Source organism: Chiroxiphia lanceolata, chromosome 1, assembly GCF_009829145.1.
Source record: "Chiroxiphia lanceolata isolate bChiLan1 chromosome 1, bChiLan1.pri, whole genome shotgun sequence".
NCBI classification, from domain to species: Eukaryota; Metazoa; Chordata; class Aves; order Passeriformes; family Pipridae; genus Chiroxiphia; species Chiroxiphia lanceolata.
Window position 1 is genome coordinate 108,937,609 of NC_045637.1, and position 19,996 is coordinate 108,957,604.

Below are 19,996 nucleotides of genomic sequence, written 5' to 3' on the forward strand. Positions count from 1 at the left end.
AGAATAACAACAGCATTAACCTACTATCTTATCAGGATTTGTCCCCTCAAAAAATATGTAAATTAGAAAAATACACCAATCAATCAATCAATGCTGTGGTAGCTTAACGTTTTTCAAATATTCTAGAAAGAGTCCATTAGAGTGCAATGCATCCACTGACCTGTGATGGTGACAGGAAATCATCCATTCTGCAACCAATTTAAAGAGGTTAATGAGCTGGTAAATGCTGTCTACATTCCCACATACTGGGCAATGAAACTCAATATGTACAAAGCATCAAAAACAGCCAAGCCAGGCACTCCTAATTATACTACAAATCATGAAAAATAGGACAATATAAACATAAGAATCTTGAGTTTCACTAAAAGACAAAGAAATGTGATTAACTGGTGTCAGCATACAGTAGCCGAGAAGCTGGCCTATATGTCTGTCCATTTAAGTTGTAAAAATGCAGGTAAAAGGAGTATTTAAATAAAAGTACTGAAATACAAGCTAGGGAAAGTCAGGAAATTAAAAATGGCTAGTATTCTGTCCTTGGCTCACACAGGTATGTTTTACTTTATACCATAGCCTTAACATTTTCCAACCCTTGTTCTTGTATTTAATTTCCATGTAAAACTGGTTTCTCAGTAGACCATAAAACTATCTTCTCCAATTCAAGGTCTGTTGACCTACTGAGTCCTGTCAAATCCAAAGCAGCCTTTGTGATTAGCGAGAGTACATAAAAGCTACATCTAAATGAAAAAAAACTTGATGGAAAACTGTTGAGATGATTTTATACAACTAAAAATTAACAGCTGCAAATAAGGCTGCATTTGTCAGCAATTTTTATTGGTGCAAGGGGAGAACTGAAGGAACAAGAAAAATGTTTCACCCCTATGTGTTAAAAAAAGCTGAAAGATGCTTGAAAATGAAAGCATTCTAGTCTATAGCCCACACTGAAAAATGATTCTACAGCCACAGCTGTAATATTCACTAATGGCTTTCTGTGTAGTATTCTGCAGATTTGAGGTCTGAAAGGAACACCCTCAACGTGTGATACCAGTAATCCATCGTTCTATGACCAGCAAGCATTGCCGTAACTGTGACAATAAATGTGAGTCAAGACCCACAGAAAGAGGCATTATTAAACCATCCAAAGTCTTTCTATAATTGAAATAGATAAAAAAAGCTTAATTTATCAATTTTACTTTTTCATTGGGAAAGACTGGGCTTCATATTTTGCACATATGCATTATTATTATTTTTCTCTTGTAGGTAATAGGTAGAGATTGGCACTTTCCTTTAACCAAATCAGATACACTGCAGGAGTCTGAACACCACATCACTTATAGTCCATACAAACTATCATTACACTATCACTAAAGATCCTCAGGGGTCATGGCATATCTGAGTGTGAACATAATTATACATTCAATCTCACTTTGGCATAAGGCTTCATCTAGACTAGCTAATTTTTAGGAAGATTTTTAGGTTATACCATTTGCCAAAGAAGAAGGAAGCTCCAAAATTATGTTCCCTGCAAGGTAAATGACTCATCTACTGTTATTCTAAAATTCTAGACAATGAAACTGGAGGCTCTTCCAGCACAGGAGATCTCATGCTGCAAATTGTCAGTCTGTAGAAAGGGCACTGGTTCTGTGACAAAATATACACATGAGGAATGTGGTTATCAGAGAAGTTTGAGGGCAGGCCCTGTTAGGAGGCACAGCACTGCAGTTCAATGCCTGGCTGAAAGACTCCACTCCTCAAGAGCTTAGCTGGTCAACAGACAAGGTCAACCAGGCATAGAGAGGGGCAGAATCTCAAAGAAGAATTTCAATATTGTTGTTGTTAAGATGTATAGGCACATATATATAGGGAGGAGTGTGAGAGAGGGTCTGTTGTCAGATTTGATACAGTGTACCTGATATTTCCTGATACAGGTTTACTCATACAGGTTTACTCATACAGTGTACCTGATATTTCCTGATACAGGTTTACTCATACAGTGTAGCTTCTCAACACATTTATACACTTAGTATAATTTAGTTAGAGATTCACAAACAAATAATATTTGTCCTAAGTGTGAATAAATCAGCCTAGTAGCATATCAGTCAAGCTTGAACAAGATTGTTCCTAAATTGTATTCATAAGACAGACAGATATTTCATCCTGTATGTTTTACTTTGAAAGTCTTTATCATCATCAATAATAATATTCCCAAGGCAACAGCCATCTTTTTAGCTGCCTATGGAGTGACAATCAAGACAGTTCCAAAAGAATTCAAATGCAATGTGAAACATACTGCAAAAACTATGCAAAATTGATGCAAGCTAAATTATGGGAATTCTTACAGCTGTTAACTCGGGAATTTGCCTGGCTATATCTTATGTCTTGATTTTAGACACAATAATGATTTCATCACCTCTCAAAAATGCTGGAATACTTGAAAGCTCACCATACTGACTGACAATCTTGGCACTTATGCTTATCCAAACCACTAAAGAAGAGGTTTCTGTATCTGAAAGCACTGCATATGCTAATTCACAAGAAACACCAGCCACGTGTCTCTCAACATTTTGCTTTTAAAGCCATTAACAAAAAAATACTGTTACACATACAAACAGTGGCTGCGGAACTTGTAGACTCCAACACAAGCACAGATCATTAGCAAATTTTGCCCTGATTCACTGTGCTACCAGTCATCCTAACACATATTCTTCAAGCATATTCTGTATTTCTAACTGATCTACTTGTCTCCAAGAGGATATAACAGTCTCAGCAGCCATCAATTAGGCATGCAACATTCGCCTGTGCTGCCAGAAATGGAAATGACAAACTTTCCTTGTGAGTGCCCCTGAAAAATTACTGCTAAAAATGAAGCATTTAGGAGACCTCTTGAAAAGAATCTGAATAAAATAAAAGAAAAAGCCAAGCAAGTAGACTTGATATCTATAAAACACTCAGAAAAAACACACAGTAAAATATTCATGAGGTCTTAATGTATTAAATTTGAACAGTCTCGAGAGATTATGCACTTTTTTAAGAAAAAGTTTTTTAATAAAAAATTCTTCTTGATTGGAGAATTAGAAATATAAACCCAGTTTTCTTTAACATAGTCCATTAGAAACACTAGTCACAGCTTATTTTAGAATATTCTATAATTCACTTTTGTATTAAAAAAAAAAAGGTACCTCCACATATTTAAATAACAAAACCCCACTACTGGAATACCTAAAAAACAGGAAACTGGCAAAATTCTACAGACTGGTGGAATCCAAGTCTGATGAAAATCCAAACAAATGACTCCAGCTTAAATACATTATAAATCTATGAAGTGCCTAAGAAGGATATTTATATTCAGCACACAATAAAAAAGCACCAATGAAAATTCTTATAATAATCCTGCTCTCTCTAGTTATCTTTCTTTAAATCAATTATGATGCATAATGTTTATAATATTGACTGATCAGACTTTTATTACTATTAGCATTTAAAATAATTCAGTTCTAACAGGAATTTGCAGACTGATGAAAACAACATCAAAGTGAGGATACAATTGAACATCAAAGACAAGGTAAGAGAGAACAACTAAAATGAAGAAAATTAATATGATACATAGTTCAAAGCAGTAGATTATTCCATTTCCTTTTAAATCAAGGAGAGAATTTTAGGTAGAAGATCATCCTCATTTGTCAGATGGTGCTCTGAAGTCAACCTATTGTCAAGAGCTACATTACAGGCATTGTAGACATTTAAATCTTTGGACTTAGCAAATTTACCTACTCCAAACAAATTACAATTTACTTAAAACACAAGGGATAAAAGCCAAACAACGGTTAAAAGAAATGCAAAACCCAGAGAAGGTAACAGAGAAGTACAAGGTAACATCTTGATAACTCTGACCACAACATGTCATCTCCTGAGTAATCAAGCCTTGCAGGAAACCTGACACAACAGATATTTAAAGGCATAAAAGCTCAAAGAGTCTATGAACAACAACAAATAAAAATGTACAGAAAGTAATCAAGACTTACACAGAAAACTACGAGATCTCTTTACAATATTTATTGAACTGTTTCAAGTACAGCACAACAGATCTGTGCAGAGCTATTTAACAGTAAGTATTCATGCTAGCAACTATTTTTAAGCTACTTCAGAGCATTCAATTCATATATTAATATCTCACATTTTGACATTAATAGGCTGCAGATATCAGCTTTAGAAAAAATCCTTTGTGAATAAGGTGGGTTCATTTAAAAGTCTGTCACAGACGCACTTGTCATTTCCGCACTGCTGTGCTGTAATTGCCAGTCACAACAGAAACAGCAACTTTATCTCTCTGATGTAGAAATATTTATTTAATAGAAACTCCAGCACTATAAACAACTCTCTACAAGAGCTTCTTATTTTGAGTTCTAATTGGTAAGCATATATTGATATCCTATGGCAACTTCACCTGAGAAAAATCTATATAACAGAATCTTTCCTGAAAAGTACACTTGCCATGTAAAAGTTGTTTTGGTGTTTCTGTCCTCTGAAGCTCAATTCACAAACCACTGAACCCTTCTGCATTAAATATAAGCATAGTTTTTGGTGGATTCTGTTCTATGGACATTTAACTTTAGATCAAGATTTGCTAAAATCTCCTCTAATGTCTTCAAGTATGGAAGAAAAGCTGAAAATGCATATGGCTTAGTAATCAAAATAGCATTTTTAAAAATATCATATAGAATATGCAGTATTTTTCTTTTGGGAATGGTGCTCCAAAACTAATATTTTACCAAGAATCTTCTGGAAGAATCATAACGTAAAAGAGCAGTACTAAAGCAGTGGGTTTTTCAGAAAACCAGCAAATTGAGCATTACTAAACAAAGGTTCTGAAAGCTGCACCTATCAAGATGATGACCTCTATCATTCAAGATTTTCATATATTTTTCCAGTCTAATTCAGAAGGAAGTCCTGCTCACAGAAACAAATTATGATTATCAGCAGTTGTAGGGGTTTGTGTATTAATGAAACAACTGGTACCATGATTTGAGAGTGTATCACCTGTAGGAAAGCAAAACTCCAGGTGGGGATCATAGTCATAATATTTCTACAGCTGCTTAACTCTTCTGTGCTTTTGAGTTTAGCAATTTGCTCTTGTGAAAGTGCATGTTTCAACAAAAAATTATATACCAAGGTGACTATAGATGATGGTTTTATTAGCTACTCCATCAAAATTTAATCTCTGTCTACTGTAGCTAAATTTCAGTGTAGGTTGCATCCTTGTGCATTGGATGCTCTTCATTTGCACAGAAAGACTTTCAAAATTAGGTTAGAATCAGATTAGATCAATAGTTTTCTTCTTGACAAGCAATGGATCTGTATCACCCAACTCTTCTTTCAAATTGTCTCACATCTCAAAATTGGGGCAATATAGAGTGTGTCCTAATACCTGGTTGTTTGGGGGTTTTTTTCTGGACAGCAGTGGTTTTTTAAGAGCGGGCGAGAGGCAGAGAAAAGAGCACATTTTTTCAACAGATAAATTCTAACTACATAACTGTAGAGTTACTCCTTTAGTAATGCTTATTTGTTGTAATACAAATGCATCCTATCTGATATAATGAAAGTTCAAATACTTCATGGGTTTCTGTAGAAGCTGTTCCAGAATCCTGTATTTCTGAGGGATTTTTGTCATGTTAATTTTCTTATTAACTTGACTTCTATTACTGTTGATCCCTTTCTGAGAAGTGATGAAAGAAATCCTTGTATGTGCTACATGAATGGAGTGGTTTGACTACTTTTGTTGCCAGTTTGTCTGTTGTTTTGCTTTTTAGCACTGAAATAATCTAACACTTCATCTTTCTTTTCCTCAAGAACTTTTCACCAGTTAGCTAGGAAAACTGAGGTGCTGTTTGGGTTTTGCAGATATTGTCAACGCTGTCTGCAGGCATGCAAACACATCAGAAGCTGTTCATCTTGCTGAAGAATGCTAGACATGCAGCAGTAGGTCTGCCATACATGAACTCTATAACAATTAGATCCAGCAAGATAATTTTTGACACTGGAAAGTAACAAAGTAGAAAAAACATATGCTAAAATAAGTGTATTGAAACTTCTCATTGCATCTCAGTCCACATTGCATTTTTAGATCAGTGATATATTTGGAGAGGAACTTTTCATCTTTGACTCTGATATCTCTTGTTAGGTTACCAATATAATATACTATGAAATACTGACAAATGAGTTTGTGTTTCCAAAGCCTGTGAAATATGGAACCACACTCACTCAAACATTTCAGCTCTTAAAAAAACCCAAACTTGACATAAAGTTTGTTTCCTGTTTAAATTCTCACCTTATTTTAAATCTATGCACCACTGAATGCTCTCAAAATGCTCAGGTGAGGACAAAAAGAATAGTGCCAAACTGGACTTGCATGTTTACTCCAATAGCCAATTTTCAAGTTTACACCAGATTTTTTTTTTTTTTTTTGAGACTGTAGCTTGGGCAACAATTATTATCCTCCATTGGTTGTACAGACTTGACTTATGACCTGTTTTACTTTTGAGGAAGCCAAAAGTAGCCAAACCATATTTTGGCTTTATCAAACTCTCTCTTCACTGAAAAAGCCAGGGGATGATGAAAGACAAAAAATGATGCAATCTTCATGCTCCCTTTAATTTGGCCTGTCTTAATGCAAAGTGTGCATCACCTGTGCAAACATGAGAGAATAGGGGTATATCATTCTTAATCTAGGAATTAAGACAATGCATCTTGTCATTAACTAAAACAAAAAACTTCAATCTGAAAAAAATTACTACTCTGAAAACCATGATAAAAAAAGCAAGTGAGTTTTTTTCTGGAACTTTGTAACAAGATGAAAGATTCACATGACGATATCTGTATGTATCAATCTATCTATATTTATCTGATGACATGATATCTTTGTAAATTCCAGTAGACAGATTATACAACAGCACAATGTGAGAGCAATAGCTATATGTTATCTAATAACAACCAAAAAATGTTACATTACAACTGCAACTTAGAACCATGAACAACCAACAACAATTTCCAAACGAAAAGCAGTTATACCACAACCAGTTCCTCCCACATTCCCCCAAGAACAAAGATTAGTTTGGTGATTAGATCTTGAAACACCCTCAGAAACATTTCTGACTGTTAGATCTAAAGGAAATTACAAATTTAGCTGCACATCATTGTAATATGTTCAATATAAATAGAGAGCTTTACAGAATTATTGGGAGCAATTCATTTTCTCAGAAAATCCCATGGTATACAGTTAGAAACAATGCTACAAACATAGCACTACAGTATTTATAATAAAAGTATCATAGCTTTGAACTGATGTGAGACAATCAGGAAATAAAACCAACAGTAAATATGTACCTTTTAATTCTACAAACCCTTTCCTATTATGTAATATGTAATATGAATATAAATTCATATTGTAATTATGTAATATGAATATAAATTCAGCACACTAATGGTGCTGAAACAAATACATTGTTTCAGAATACAAGTAATTCCAGTAGAATTTCACAATCAATCATAAATCACAATAAATTTCTAAAACGCTAGTACAATACTGATCAGTACATAGAATCATAGAGTGGTTTGGGTTGGAAGGAACTTTAAAGTTAACCCAGTTCCAACTCCCCTGCCATAGGCAGGGACACCTTTCACTAGACCAGGTTTCTCAAAGCCCCATCCAACCTGGCCCCGAACACAACCTGGTCCCACACCTGTAGATGGGGAGTTCACAACCTATCTGGACAAATCTGTTCCAGTGCCTCACCACCTCACTCTTACAGTAAAGAATTTCTTCCTAATATCTAATCTAAGCCTACCCTCCTCTCAGCTTCAGGCCATTCCCCTTTGACCTAACACTACATGGCCTTGTGAAAAATCCCTCTCTATCCCTCTTGTAAGCCTTTTTTAGGTACTGGAAGGCTGCATAGCAAGAGGCTGTAGATCTTTCAATTAGGACACAATATCAAGAGAATTCTTCACCGACAATAAACTCCTTTAAAAGAAGAAGAAGAAAAAAAGGCAAAAGAAAGAGCCACTGATTATGTATATTGAGTGTTAAGACCCTTTGGTGAACAACATTGCTGTAATCACTGTAATGCATCGCTCTTGTCATTAAGCAGTTTAGATGACAACTGATCTGAACTCCTGGTATGCAGCACATACTCGGTAATTACTACTACACTAAAATAGCTCTTTGTACCTCAACGAGACAGATTACTCTAACAAAGAGAAAGTTTAGAGGTCCCCATCACAATATTACATAGAGAAAGATGTCTGATAACAGAAGCTTATTTAATTTATCAAACAAAGGATAAATCTCTTGGGACAACCGCAGTACTTTGTAGGGTATCCAAATTAGTTTAAAAGGAGGTAATATACACTGGAAGCAAATTAATCAAAACAGAACACACAGTTCTGCCTTGACTAATTTACACCAAGAAATAAGATCCCTGAGTAGGCTTCTGCTCACAACAGAGACAGCCCACTGAAGATTAACTTCAGTATCTCCAATACTGGCAGAAAAAAATAAGGTGCTGGATCAAGTTAAAAACAAAATTAATTCTTAAATCTTTTTAATTAAAATACATCTAACCAACAGATATGTCAGATTCTTCATTAGCATAAGGTTTATATCAAGGCTGAATGCTTATTCTGAGCTTGATAAAAGTTCCAGGGAATACAATTAAACAAGACAAGAATACAACAATCTTTTCTGTCATTTGAACCTTTACAATTCATAATGCACACCAAACCTATTTCTGCATAATTTTGTAGAAGAAATAGAGAAGGCTTTCTTTTTTGAAAACCAGTATTATTACCAATCACCAGAAGCAAGCCTTTTAAAAAAATTAAAATCTTACATTCCCTTCTTGTCAACCACCACAAAACCATCAAATGAAAAAAAAATTGAAAATACAATAGGGCGTAGCTTCTTCTTGTAGTCCTTTGAAGTGAGAAGTATCCGATAAAGATGTATTATAGATTTTCATTAATACATAAAAGTTTCAAACAGACCACACTAAGCCTTTCTTTTTCAGACCAACAAAACATCAGCACTTTTCTATTCTACAAAGAGAAGTCACTGTGAGGAATCACATGAATTCAGTTACAAATGAAGATCACTAGATAGTGGTGCAATTTATCTTCAACTTGCTATTTTTGCCATAACCCACTGCCTTCTTAGTAAATAAATTTAACTGCAGGAAGAAAATTATTAACAGATATTTAAAGGAATTGTGATAGTGCTTAAAGTAGTGGTGAGATCGCCACCTTGCTCTTCAAATTCCCTCTTTACCCAAAGTTACTTACCAAGAAATTTTTTTTTTTTAAGACATTCTAACATTGTCAAGTAATCAATCAGTTTGAAACCCTGCTTTTAAGGGATTACAAATAAAAGTAAACTAGAGATACTGACACATCACTTTGCAGTAACTTAGTGGGTTTACAACCAGGTGCCTTTCTGTCCACCTACTCACACAAGGAGCAACAGAAGGAGCTGGGGCTGTTTAGCCTGGAGAAGGGGAGGTGCAGAGGAGACCTTATTGCTTTCTAGAGCTACCTGAAAGGAGGTTGTAGTGAGATGAGGGTCAGTCTCTTCTCCCAGGTAACTAGTGACAGGACAAGGAGTCACAGCCTCAAGCTGCACCAGGGGGGTTCAGGTTGGACATCAGGAAGAATTTCTTCATTGAACGGGTGGTCAGGTATTGGAATAGGCTTCCCAGCGAGGTGGTGGAGTCACCATCCCTGGAGGTCTTCAAGAAATGATTGGACATGGCACTTTGTGCCATGGTCTAGCTGACAAGGTGGTGTTTGGTCAAAGGTTGGACTCCACGATCTTGGAGGTCTTTTCCAACCTTAATGATTCTATGATTCCACATTCCAGATCATGGTGTAGTCTGATGCTCTTGAAAGCCAGCTAGCAGCAGAGCACTGATAACTTCCCTATCAAAACATACTATCAAAGAAGGCTGGTACTTGAACCATGCTCTTCTCATATTCTCCAGCTGGGTCACACATCCATGTTTGAGCAAAGGCATCATTACTCCATTTAAACCTTTCTCCCTCATACTCCTCCCTGCCCAGGCAGGAGTGGGAATCTTTCCCTCACCTTCTTCCCATCATTTGACTGGGAACTTTGGGTGCCCTGAACCAAAACTAAACTTCAGGCTGACTGGCCTATTCTACTGAAAAATTAAGGGGTTTACTGGGTAAGCTTAAAGCTTCCTTTCCTTTCCTTTGGTGATTAAAGACTTAAAACTCACTAGTTTTTTTCCCCCCACTTCTTTTAGACTTAGACTCTTCTGGTACAGTGAAGCATCTTTCCGATTGATTCTGTTGTATGGCCTTGATTCAAATAGGAGGAAGACTTATTTATATTTTGACTTCTAAAAAAGATAGTCAATGTCATTTAATGCAAAGTAAGTTTCCCTGCTGGAAAAAAGGCATCAGATTTCATGTGCTTCTCCCTCTAAAACTACTTATTTTCAGATATATTATTCACTTTTTTCCTAGAAAGAAGAAGAGAGAGGATAAATATAATGTATTTGTTTGCAGAAATAAAGAATAAAGCTATATGGAAAACTGGTTCCAAGTTACCAGTCATCACTGCTCACTGCCTTGTACTCGTTTGGGGGTTTTTTGTTTGTTTGTTGGGCTTGGTGTGCAGTTTTTTGTTTTGTTTAAGAAAATTTTAAAGTATTTACAAAATACCAAAAGATAATTTGTATCAGCCTATGGCAAACAAGAAAATATGAAATATTTCAGCCTATTTTAAAATATTTCAGTCTAGTGGACAGTTGGAGCTTTAAATTTTAAAAATGGTTACAATAACAAGCAGAGTATAGAAAATATAAGGCACAAAAAACTAATTCCAGATATATTTTACCATGATTAAGACCTAGGTTGGATTAATCACAAGAATTAGTGAAAATTACCATTTCCAACAAATTCTAAGAATTAGGGTTCACAAAAATTACTCTTGCCAAAGACATAACTATTAGTTCAAAGCTTTGAAAGTACTAAATATGGACAGGAAATTTAAAGACAAATTTGGCTACTATCAGTTGTGACAGAACAAAGCCTGCTGGAATTACAGAAATAACCTTACCTTTGATTTTGAGAAAAACTCGGTAAAGGATTCTTTCCACGAAAGAGTACTTTCTACATTATTCAAGAACTCTACAGTAAAACCCATCTGCTATCATGCATAAAACGTAGCAGGTTATCTAGTCTTTCCCAAACGATCTTTTCTTTTTCTCATGATTTACGTTCAGATCATCTTCTTACAAACAGCACAGACACTTTTGATAGTAACTCCTATGACTTTTACTAGGCACTTAACGATTTTCTTCTGACACCATTTCTTCTCATTGTTTCAACTTTATCTAATCAGCACTATGAAGTGGTAAATTTATAGTCCCTAGCATAAGTTAATTACACTAAATCATAGAGTCATTTAAAACACGCATTTCATCCTCAGGCATATTTTTCTTCCAAATTACAACTTCAATAACAAATTAAGATCTAATACAGACATTTACTTGGTTTGTACAATTCCAAACATAAATAAAGAGAGATGGAAACGTACTTCTGTGATGCCATTACTAGAGCTATTACTATTAACTAGAGTGTCACAAATGGGACTATGACAAGAAAGGGATGATTCTGAGCAATGAAGCACCTGTAAGTCATGAGAACTATGAAAATATTTATTCTTTGGTAAAGTTGTTGTTGATGGTTATACCACCGAGGGCCCTCCATCAGTCCCAAAGTTAGAATATTAGTATCAACATTTTTTCCCTTTGTAATGTTCTAAACAAAAAAAGCATTTGTAGCTTAATGATCAGACATATGAGCCATCAGTTAATCCAGACACCATGCAGCCATTACATCAAAACTACCCCCTTTAGCATGAACCCTTTGAACCCTTTAAATTAGCCTGGACAAATTCCCTCCTTTCCCAAATGGATTTCCTATTGTAAACAACACAAACTCAGCATTTTTCCATCCAGAAAATTCAGTGTGGTAAAGTATAATCACTGGAAAACACCCCTTAACATTTTCATGATTTTTTTTTATTATTTCACTATTTTACTATATTTATAGTACCTCAAATTCCTGTCACTCCCTGTTATAAGCTAAAAACAAATACGTTAGTCTTACAGAACAGTGACCAACTCTCCTGAAAAAAAGTGCACTGTGTGATAAAATCTCTGGTACATTATTAACACTGTTATGATGATCATGAATTCTTTTGTCTCCAAAAGCACCCTAAAATATTTTTCTACCATATATTTCAACACACAGAAAAACACAGGACTCCAAACTAGTATATATTTGAAAGTATAGTTTGCATGTGGCTGTAATACTATGTTCTGAAATAGTGACAATATATGCTTTTATACTTTGAATTGGACAAAACTGCACCTAACTTCCATGCAAATGCAATTAATTTGTATTCAGTTTTGTCATCACTTTCTTAATCATTTCAATAGCAGAAGAATTAGCTCATTTATCCTACCAAGACCTGAGAGATCTCATTCAATTGCTGGTGTGATACTTTTCCAACTGTGCAGAATTCATGAAAGAATCACTAAAAAAGGAGAAGGTCCTTGTATTTCCAGTACCGAACAGGAGCAGCCCTTTTAGTCAGTTTAGTCAAAGCCATGCTATTTAGGTGCTAGTTAGAAGTTTACTGCCAGAAATGAAATATGATGCCAAATATCTCTTATTTCCAAAAAACACGCAAGTTTGCAGTATTACTTCTGCTATACCTTTGTAGACAAGAAAACCCAAATTTTACATGTTCTTAGACAAAAGTTTTGCAGCAATGGGAACACAAAATGCCACTTTCATATTTGCTAAATACCTAACTGAATTGACTGCCAGGTCTAGAAAAAAAGATACAATCTGTTCTAAATGAAATGGCATGTATGAGAATAATGTTGATGTTATGGTCAAAGAAGCATTTCTTTTTATGGTAACAGTATATTCCAAACATTTCCCTTTTATTAAAAAAACACTTCCATAGTTTAATGCTCACAAGGCAGAAAATGTTCTGGAGATGTAGACTGCATCCAAACCGTCTTCTGACACACTCCATCCAAATAAAAATACAACAAACCATTGTGTAGAATTGTTTGAAGAGTAAATAAAAATTCTTCAGAGATTCTTCACTTTCTTTCACCAGTGTTCCACTTGACTGCTTGCAAGAAAACCCTGAACACAAGCTAGGAGCTTCTGTCTGTAAATAGCATTGGTATGTCAGAAGATTTCCCCATTCCCTGCCTAAGCTCCTTAAATTACATTCAGATTTCTGTGGTACCATAACAACTTCAATATGGTACATAATTCAGTATTTTGTAAAGGTTTCATTTCCATTTCCACCTCCAGTTATTGTTGGTTTACATTTTTCATCCTGACTGCTCTGTAGGATATACATCCTTACAATATTTATGTGAAGTCTTACAGCTTTAACATGGAATATTGTTAACTACTATATTAAAACCACACCAAGATACATGCTGAAGTGATATCCTGTATTATAGGATATGCAACAAATTTTACCATATTGTATCAAAACATGTATCAAAGCAATGCAGTTCCTGATGGCAAAACAAAAAGGAGTCACGCAAAAAATGGTTGTTTGGGCTTTTATGAGATTCATAGGACCTTCCTTTCGATTCCATTCATGGGAATGCATACTCCTCAGCTGCAAAGCTTGATTTTTCAAGTTTAAATGAGGACTAAATCCAAAACAAATCTCAGCAGAACTGTGGGGTTTTGCCTACTATGAGTCAATACCATGTAAAATGCCAAAACGCTTTTTGCCCCCCAGGTGGAAATGGCAGATGATCCTAGATTCATTTGAAACCCAGCTCAAGCTGTCTAAAAGACCACAAATCATTCTAAGTATTCCAGGTATGCACAAAAATCTGGATTCACTGTACACTGCAAAACCCTGTGCAAAGTTTGACATTTAAAACTGGTATGTACTTAAAATAATTCTTATTTTTTTATTCCCTAGAAGTAATTTGTGAAAGGTTATGCAGTACACTACATAGTTCAGATGCCTAAAATAAAGTGTTGAGATGTATTAATGTCAGAATTTATTTCTCTTCTAAGTGTGGCAAACGATAGTTAAGTACTTTATTGTAGAATTCAGTAACAGAGCTCGACTTGAAACCAACTGGGGATCAACTCTTAATTAAGTTGAGAACAGCAGTGTTTAGCTGGGGACATTAGGCATGGGTAGAATACAGCCTTATTTTTCTTCACAAACCATTCTCCAAATTCTGCACACAATCTCACATGGTCACACTCATTAAAACAGAGCAGAATTTGCAAGATGTCTACACAATGTGGGACTATGTAGAAAATGGTTTGGCAAATACAAGGACATTATCTATACACAGTATTTTCTTTGGATAGTTTTCATCCATTATATAAATCATTCTAAAAAACACTGAGGACAAAGTATGGTAAATGCTTAATAGATTAAATACGCTGTATTTACTGTGTGTACATGTCTGTATTTTATATTTCTATTGGAATGTGCGCATGTATATTATATAGCATTTATATTAAAGTCTTGAAAAAATGGCAGTATTCTATTTGTGCTAACAATTGGACTGAAGGTAAAATCAGGTAAATTTGTGTGAGACACTCCTACTTCTCTTGTTATGGAAGAGTTAAGCAGAATTTAACTGGTATCACCCATATCTTCTAATGAAACATTCTATAACCCACTCCTACTTTTCTACTTTCCTGTGAAATCAGTGTAGTTTACATCAAACATTGAACTTAATAAGGCTACTTAAATCACTTCAAAGGACAGTTTTCAGTAAAGAACAGGGGAAAATATATAAATTTAAGGGCTTAAAACTCTATGAATGAGCATTTTTCAAGCAGCTCTTACAGATTCTTACCAGCTCTTGTGTATCTTCTGCTAATGGCAAAAACGTAGCTTCCAGAATAGCAACTTGATCAGTGCTGAGCTTCTGCCACAAACTAATCAGCATAATCACCAGATGGGTGGCACTTTTCAACTTTGTGAACGCCTGGAACACGTTGGCTTGATTTTCTTCTGCTGCATCTGCTAGAGCTATTACCTGTAAAAATTACAAACATCTGTTAAATATAATTTTACCATCCGTGAACACTCAACACTGAAATTACCTTTGGCACACTCTTGTTTTCCTTTAGAAGATCCTGAGGAATTCTGTTTTCCATAAACACAAACCACAGAGTATTAAATGAGTTATCACTTATCTAGATTTTTCTTTTGCATAGCCAATGCAATTTCCATATGGCAACAGGATTAATCTATCTAGTACAATCAGTGTAGAAAGGATTTTGCATAGAGTATATTTTTAAGGCATTCCTGAAATTGATCCCCATCATGTCACATAATACATGACAACAAACTAACTTTCAGGTTTATACCACACAAGACACTAATCTCCATATGACCAGCAAGCCTACTGTATTTATCAAAACAAACACATTGATTCTATGCAATTAAAAATGCAGTATATAATTATTTCCACAGGAACATAACTGCCATCTGTTATTTTATTAACTCTCATGTCTCTCCATGTCTTGCACTAGTTGCTTCAGCTTTTATGCCAAAATGTAAACACTGTGGATCATGTATATGAAGGTAATACCACTCTAAGTGCCAGACATTATGAAAGAATTTTCAAATAAAATAACATTCACTTCTTCTAATATGGTAAGACAGTTTTGCTGTGTACTTCAAGATGGGGAAAGGCAGAAGAGCTATTATAAGATATTCTACTCAGTTCAGTAATAATTTGTCATTGTATATAATATGTCCACTCACAGCATTATAAAAATGGCTACTTTGAAAAATATTGCTATAAATGTCTTCTTTCTTGAAATGCAATGTTTAGACATTTTCCATCACTGAGTGAAAAGCGAAGATGACAGTGATTTCAATAGGCAATTGCTGCAATGTCAATATGACAAGAGATTTTCCACAGTATTTGCACTGAATTACTTCAAGTAGAGGAAAGGAACAAAGGTTAGGGGTTTATCCTGGGGGAGTACAACTTCAGAGACCTGTTCTCATGAGTGCCACTACATCTTCATGTTGCCCAAATAATACTTGGCTTACAGAAGCACTGATTGTCATTTAAATCAACACAAAGCATCTCCCTCAACCACTTTCTGTTTATTTATCTGCAGGATGGAAAAATAGGTGCTTGACTGGAGTTGTAAAAAGCCTCATAGAAATACTGTTAAAGTGCAATTAGTACTGCAACAGAATTTACAAAGTAAAACTTGCAGAGCCTGATCCATTAACATTTGGAAACAGCAGAAAAATGAAAATACTATATGATGCATCTTCAGCAGGGAAAGAAAGCCAACCAGCTGTTAGCATTTGGTGGAGGAAAACTATTTTTAATCTGCAACGCTGGCATTAGAGATGTATGTGTTCCCTCCAAGCTCCCATGTGACTGGGAAGATAAAGAAAACAGAATTTTAGGGAACTATAAATATGAAATATTTCAAACAAAATGTGTTGATAGCTTTTGTTTTAAATTTTAAAATGTAATGGTTCCAAATAAAACGGAGAACCCACAGGATACTCATGAGTCCAAACACTACATAAATCAGAGCCAAGTAACAAAACAAACAAACAAAAAAGTCCAGCTAACCATGCAAAGGAGAACTGAGAAATTAATCCCAAGTAGTGAAAACCAACATGACATACTTTGGTTAGCAAAGAGTAATGGTATCACTGACACATCACCTGATGTATTTGTGTTGGCATTCAATTTGCTCTGACCAAACCCTTGATGTTTTCCACACCTTATATTCTACACAAAGTTAAGTTCCATACTGCAGCCACTTTTCAATAGTTATGAGTCACAAAGCCACATGACAAACACAACACTACATAGTACCCTACATCAGCTGCACTTGACCCCTTTAGCCAGTAATTGCCTGCACTGTACAGCTTCATCTTTCTGAGGAGACAAGCAACAGTAAAATCTTCCTCAGTGTAATAGGGGCCTTCAAATATCCAATCATTTTTCCTGTCCAGTATGCAATTGAAAATTTTGAGAAGACCAAAGAATTTACCATGCTGATGAGGTGTGCTCATTCATTTTCATGCTTCCTATAATATCATTACTGGATGGGATAGCACAATTCAGAATTCCTAGAATTTGGACTAAAGGCAAGCTACCTGTAGCCTATTATGGATAATGCTCAGAAAACATCAATTACGCTGAAGATGCTGGCAAATACAGTTGCATTTGTGTGACAACTACCTGAATCCCACTTAACAACAATGCAAAGGCCACTTTCTAGACTGAGTCATTCATAAATTCCTAGATGGTCTCTCACGCTGTGCTATATTTCAATTGACACTCTACTACATACTTCAGAAGCATAAATTGCATAAAGACAAGTAACTTGCATGGTCTTCTACCTTAAGGATCCTTCATATTAGAATATTCTTTCTTTCCATTTTATAACCATGAACAAAGGAGATCCTCAGCTTTTCAAAATACCTAATGTACAAGTCTAAAACATATTTTGAAAGCAGTTTCGTAAAAAATGAAAAAAGTACAACTATTAACAAAGTTTGTCTTTGACAAAATTCTACAGTTCTCATGCACAATAATGCAAGGCATATATTATACCAGTGAGAGACCTAAGTTTCTAAAGGTGAGGTGCAGTCTTGGGGAGTATTGCAGGTCACTAAAATATATAGCAACTAAATCTTTAGATAACTGCATATGTACAAGTTCTACTTTACACTTGCAAAAAAAGCAAAGAGGGGAAAAAAACATTTCTAAGTACTAATTATTCCATTAGCAGATAGAGAAGTGACCTGATATAGCTTTCTGAGATCCGAAATATCCAGGACAATACAATATGAATTCCCACACTATAATGCAGGCATGCACAATCATGGTAATTTTTAAAAAGCCTATTATCAGGGACAGAAAAAAGACTGTCAAAACAGCACCATTTGAAATATGCTGAGACCTGAAAGCCAAAGCTATACTGAAAGCAGCTGGAAGGACCAAACATACCTTGACAATACACAGTTACACAGTAAATACTTGATGTGGGGGGGAAATACATCTTTCCTTACTCAGTAAAATGACTCTGAAAATCTCCCAGGATATCAGCTATAAATTAGAAGTGTTTTGGGGCTCTTCATTCAAATACTTGCAGAATTTAAGGATAAGTAAGGTCTAAAAACATTACATTTATATTTTTTATTATTTTATTTTCACTTGAACAATATCTCTAATTATATTTTATAATAGTTGAGGAACATAAAGAATCCATACCCTTCACAGTCTGAGATCCTAATCTTTTCAGACTCAGTCATGGTTTTTCCCAGTATTATTTTCAATTCCACAGTAGTTGTTCAAGCTGTTTAAGATCTATTTTATCATCTTTCTAAGTAGGTATAAATTTTAAAAAAAAAAAAAAACCAAAACTTCCCCTGTCTCACTTTTAAACAGGATGGCAGAGAGGATACAATTACAACTGGCAATCTCAAGTGTAGTTTACCAACAAAAATTTTAGACCAACTGGAAACTACCAAGTAAACACTCCATCTATATTTTATAAGACCTATCATTGCCTGATTGACATTTTTCTGCCTCCTTCTTGTAATATCACAAAGCTTTTAAACAAAGAAAAATAAAAACAAGTTTTTCAACTTTTTTTCTAAAAGCAGTGAAAGAAAGGAAAGTGTCTGATGCAGGAAAGATTTAGGAGATACTGAAATGCATTGGAAGTACAGTGTTGAATATATATTTTTATAACTGATCAAAACTTGCTGTTAATTTATATTATTTTTTGTTAAATTTTTTCTGAACAAACTCATGCTCTGTTCCAACACACATACCTACAGCAAAGTCAGTTATTAATGAAAACATACTGTAAAAAGAAAAAAAAAATAGAGAACTATTCTCTAAATGAAGATCGTGTTTAAGACTTTTACTAAATTTTATATTCACAGTTGCAAAAGTAGAGCTGAAATCCAGAAATTTTTTTATAATCTTGAAAACTTCCCACCTCAACACTGTTGTAAGGATAATTTCCAAGAGCATTTCTCATTTTTAGCGCAAAGTGTTCAAGCAGAAAGAAGTCTCTCCATGCTTATTTCATTGCTAAGTAGACCTTATAAGATGTCAAGCAATTAAAAACTGTAAACTAATGGTGATGCAAGTTTTAAAAACAATCAAGATTTCTCCATTATTATTGCTTATATAAAATATTTTAAGGCATCGTTTAGCATCCAACAATAACTTCAAAATTGCTAATCCCTCTTGAAAAAGGCTTGCAACATAACCCACTGTTGTACATGCAGACTAGTTCCTTAGGGCAATAATGACCATCACTCTCCCAGGCTTATTCCAATAATACAAAAAAAGACAAATACAATTCCAAAAATACAAAATGCCTTCTGATTAGCTGGATAGGAAGTTGAAGAAAACTTTGAGAAAGTAAAGGGCAAGAAATGAGCAAGAAGTTCCAAGGAGCTTTCTTTTGAGTTGGTAGTGATTTCAACTCCTAGTAACTATTTTTAGCAGAAATCAAGTTTGAAGAGAGCAGAAGTCTGGCACTTAAAGAATACAGAATCCCTTTCTATTTCATCCATAGCACTTAGGAGCAAGTCTTCTATGAAAAAATCGTTAAAATATGAAAAACAAGATAAAAAATTTAATTATTATGAAGTGGATACAGGGATGGTGAATTGTTAACAAGCTCACAGGTACCTTCTGGCAATCATTCTGATGGAATAATTTATTGCAAGATAGTAAATTGATCCGACCCCTTACAACTATTTTTAAGCAGAATTAGATCTTCATAGAGCAAGATGTTAATGAATAAAACAGGAAAAAACAGAACTGAGAGAGATGCTAACTACTGCTTGTTCATTGTTATTGCCACAGGACACCAACCACTGTTCTCACCC

The 19,996-nt window shown here is 34.8% G+C and overlaps 1 protein-coding gene across 3 annotated transcripts in view; it reads right to left on the reverse strand.

Moving 5' to 3' along the window:
• BBS9 (Bardet-Biedl syndrome 9) overlaps positions 1-19,996 on the reverse strand; it is a 285,582-nt gene that overhangs the window by 143,825 nt on the left and 121,761 nt on the right. For all 3 annotated transcript variants that reach the window (XM_032707850.1, XM_032707763.1, XM_032707681.1), the window contains exon 20: positions 14,949-15,131. In XM_032707850.1, coding sequence (XP_032563741.1) covers positions 14,949-15,131 — 183 coding nt within the window. The remainder of the gene's footprint in view (positions 1-14,948; positions 15,132-19,996) is intronic.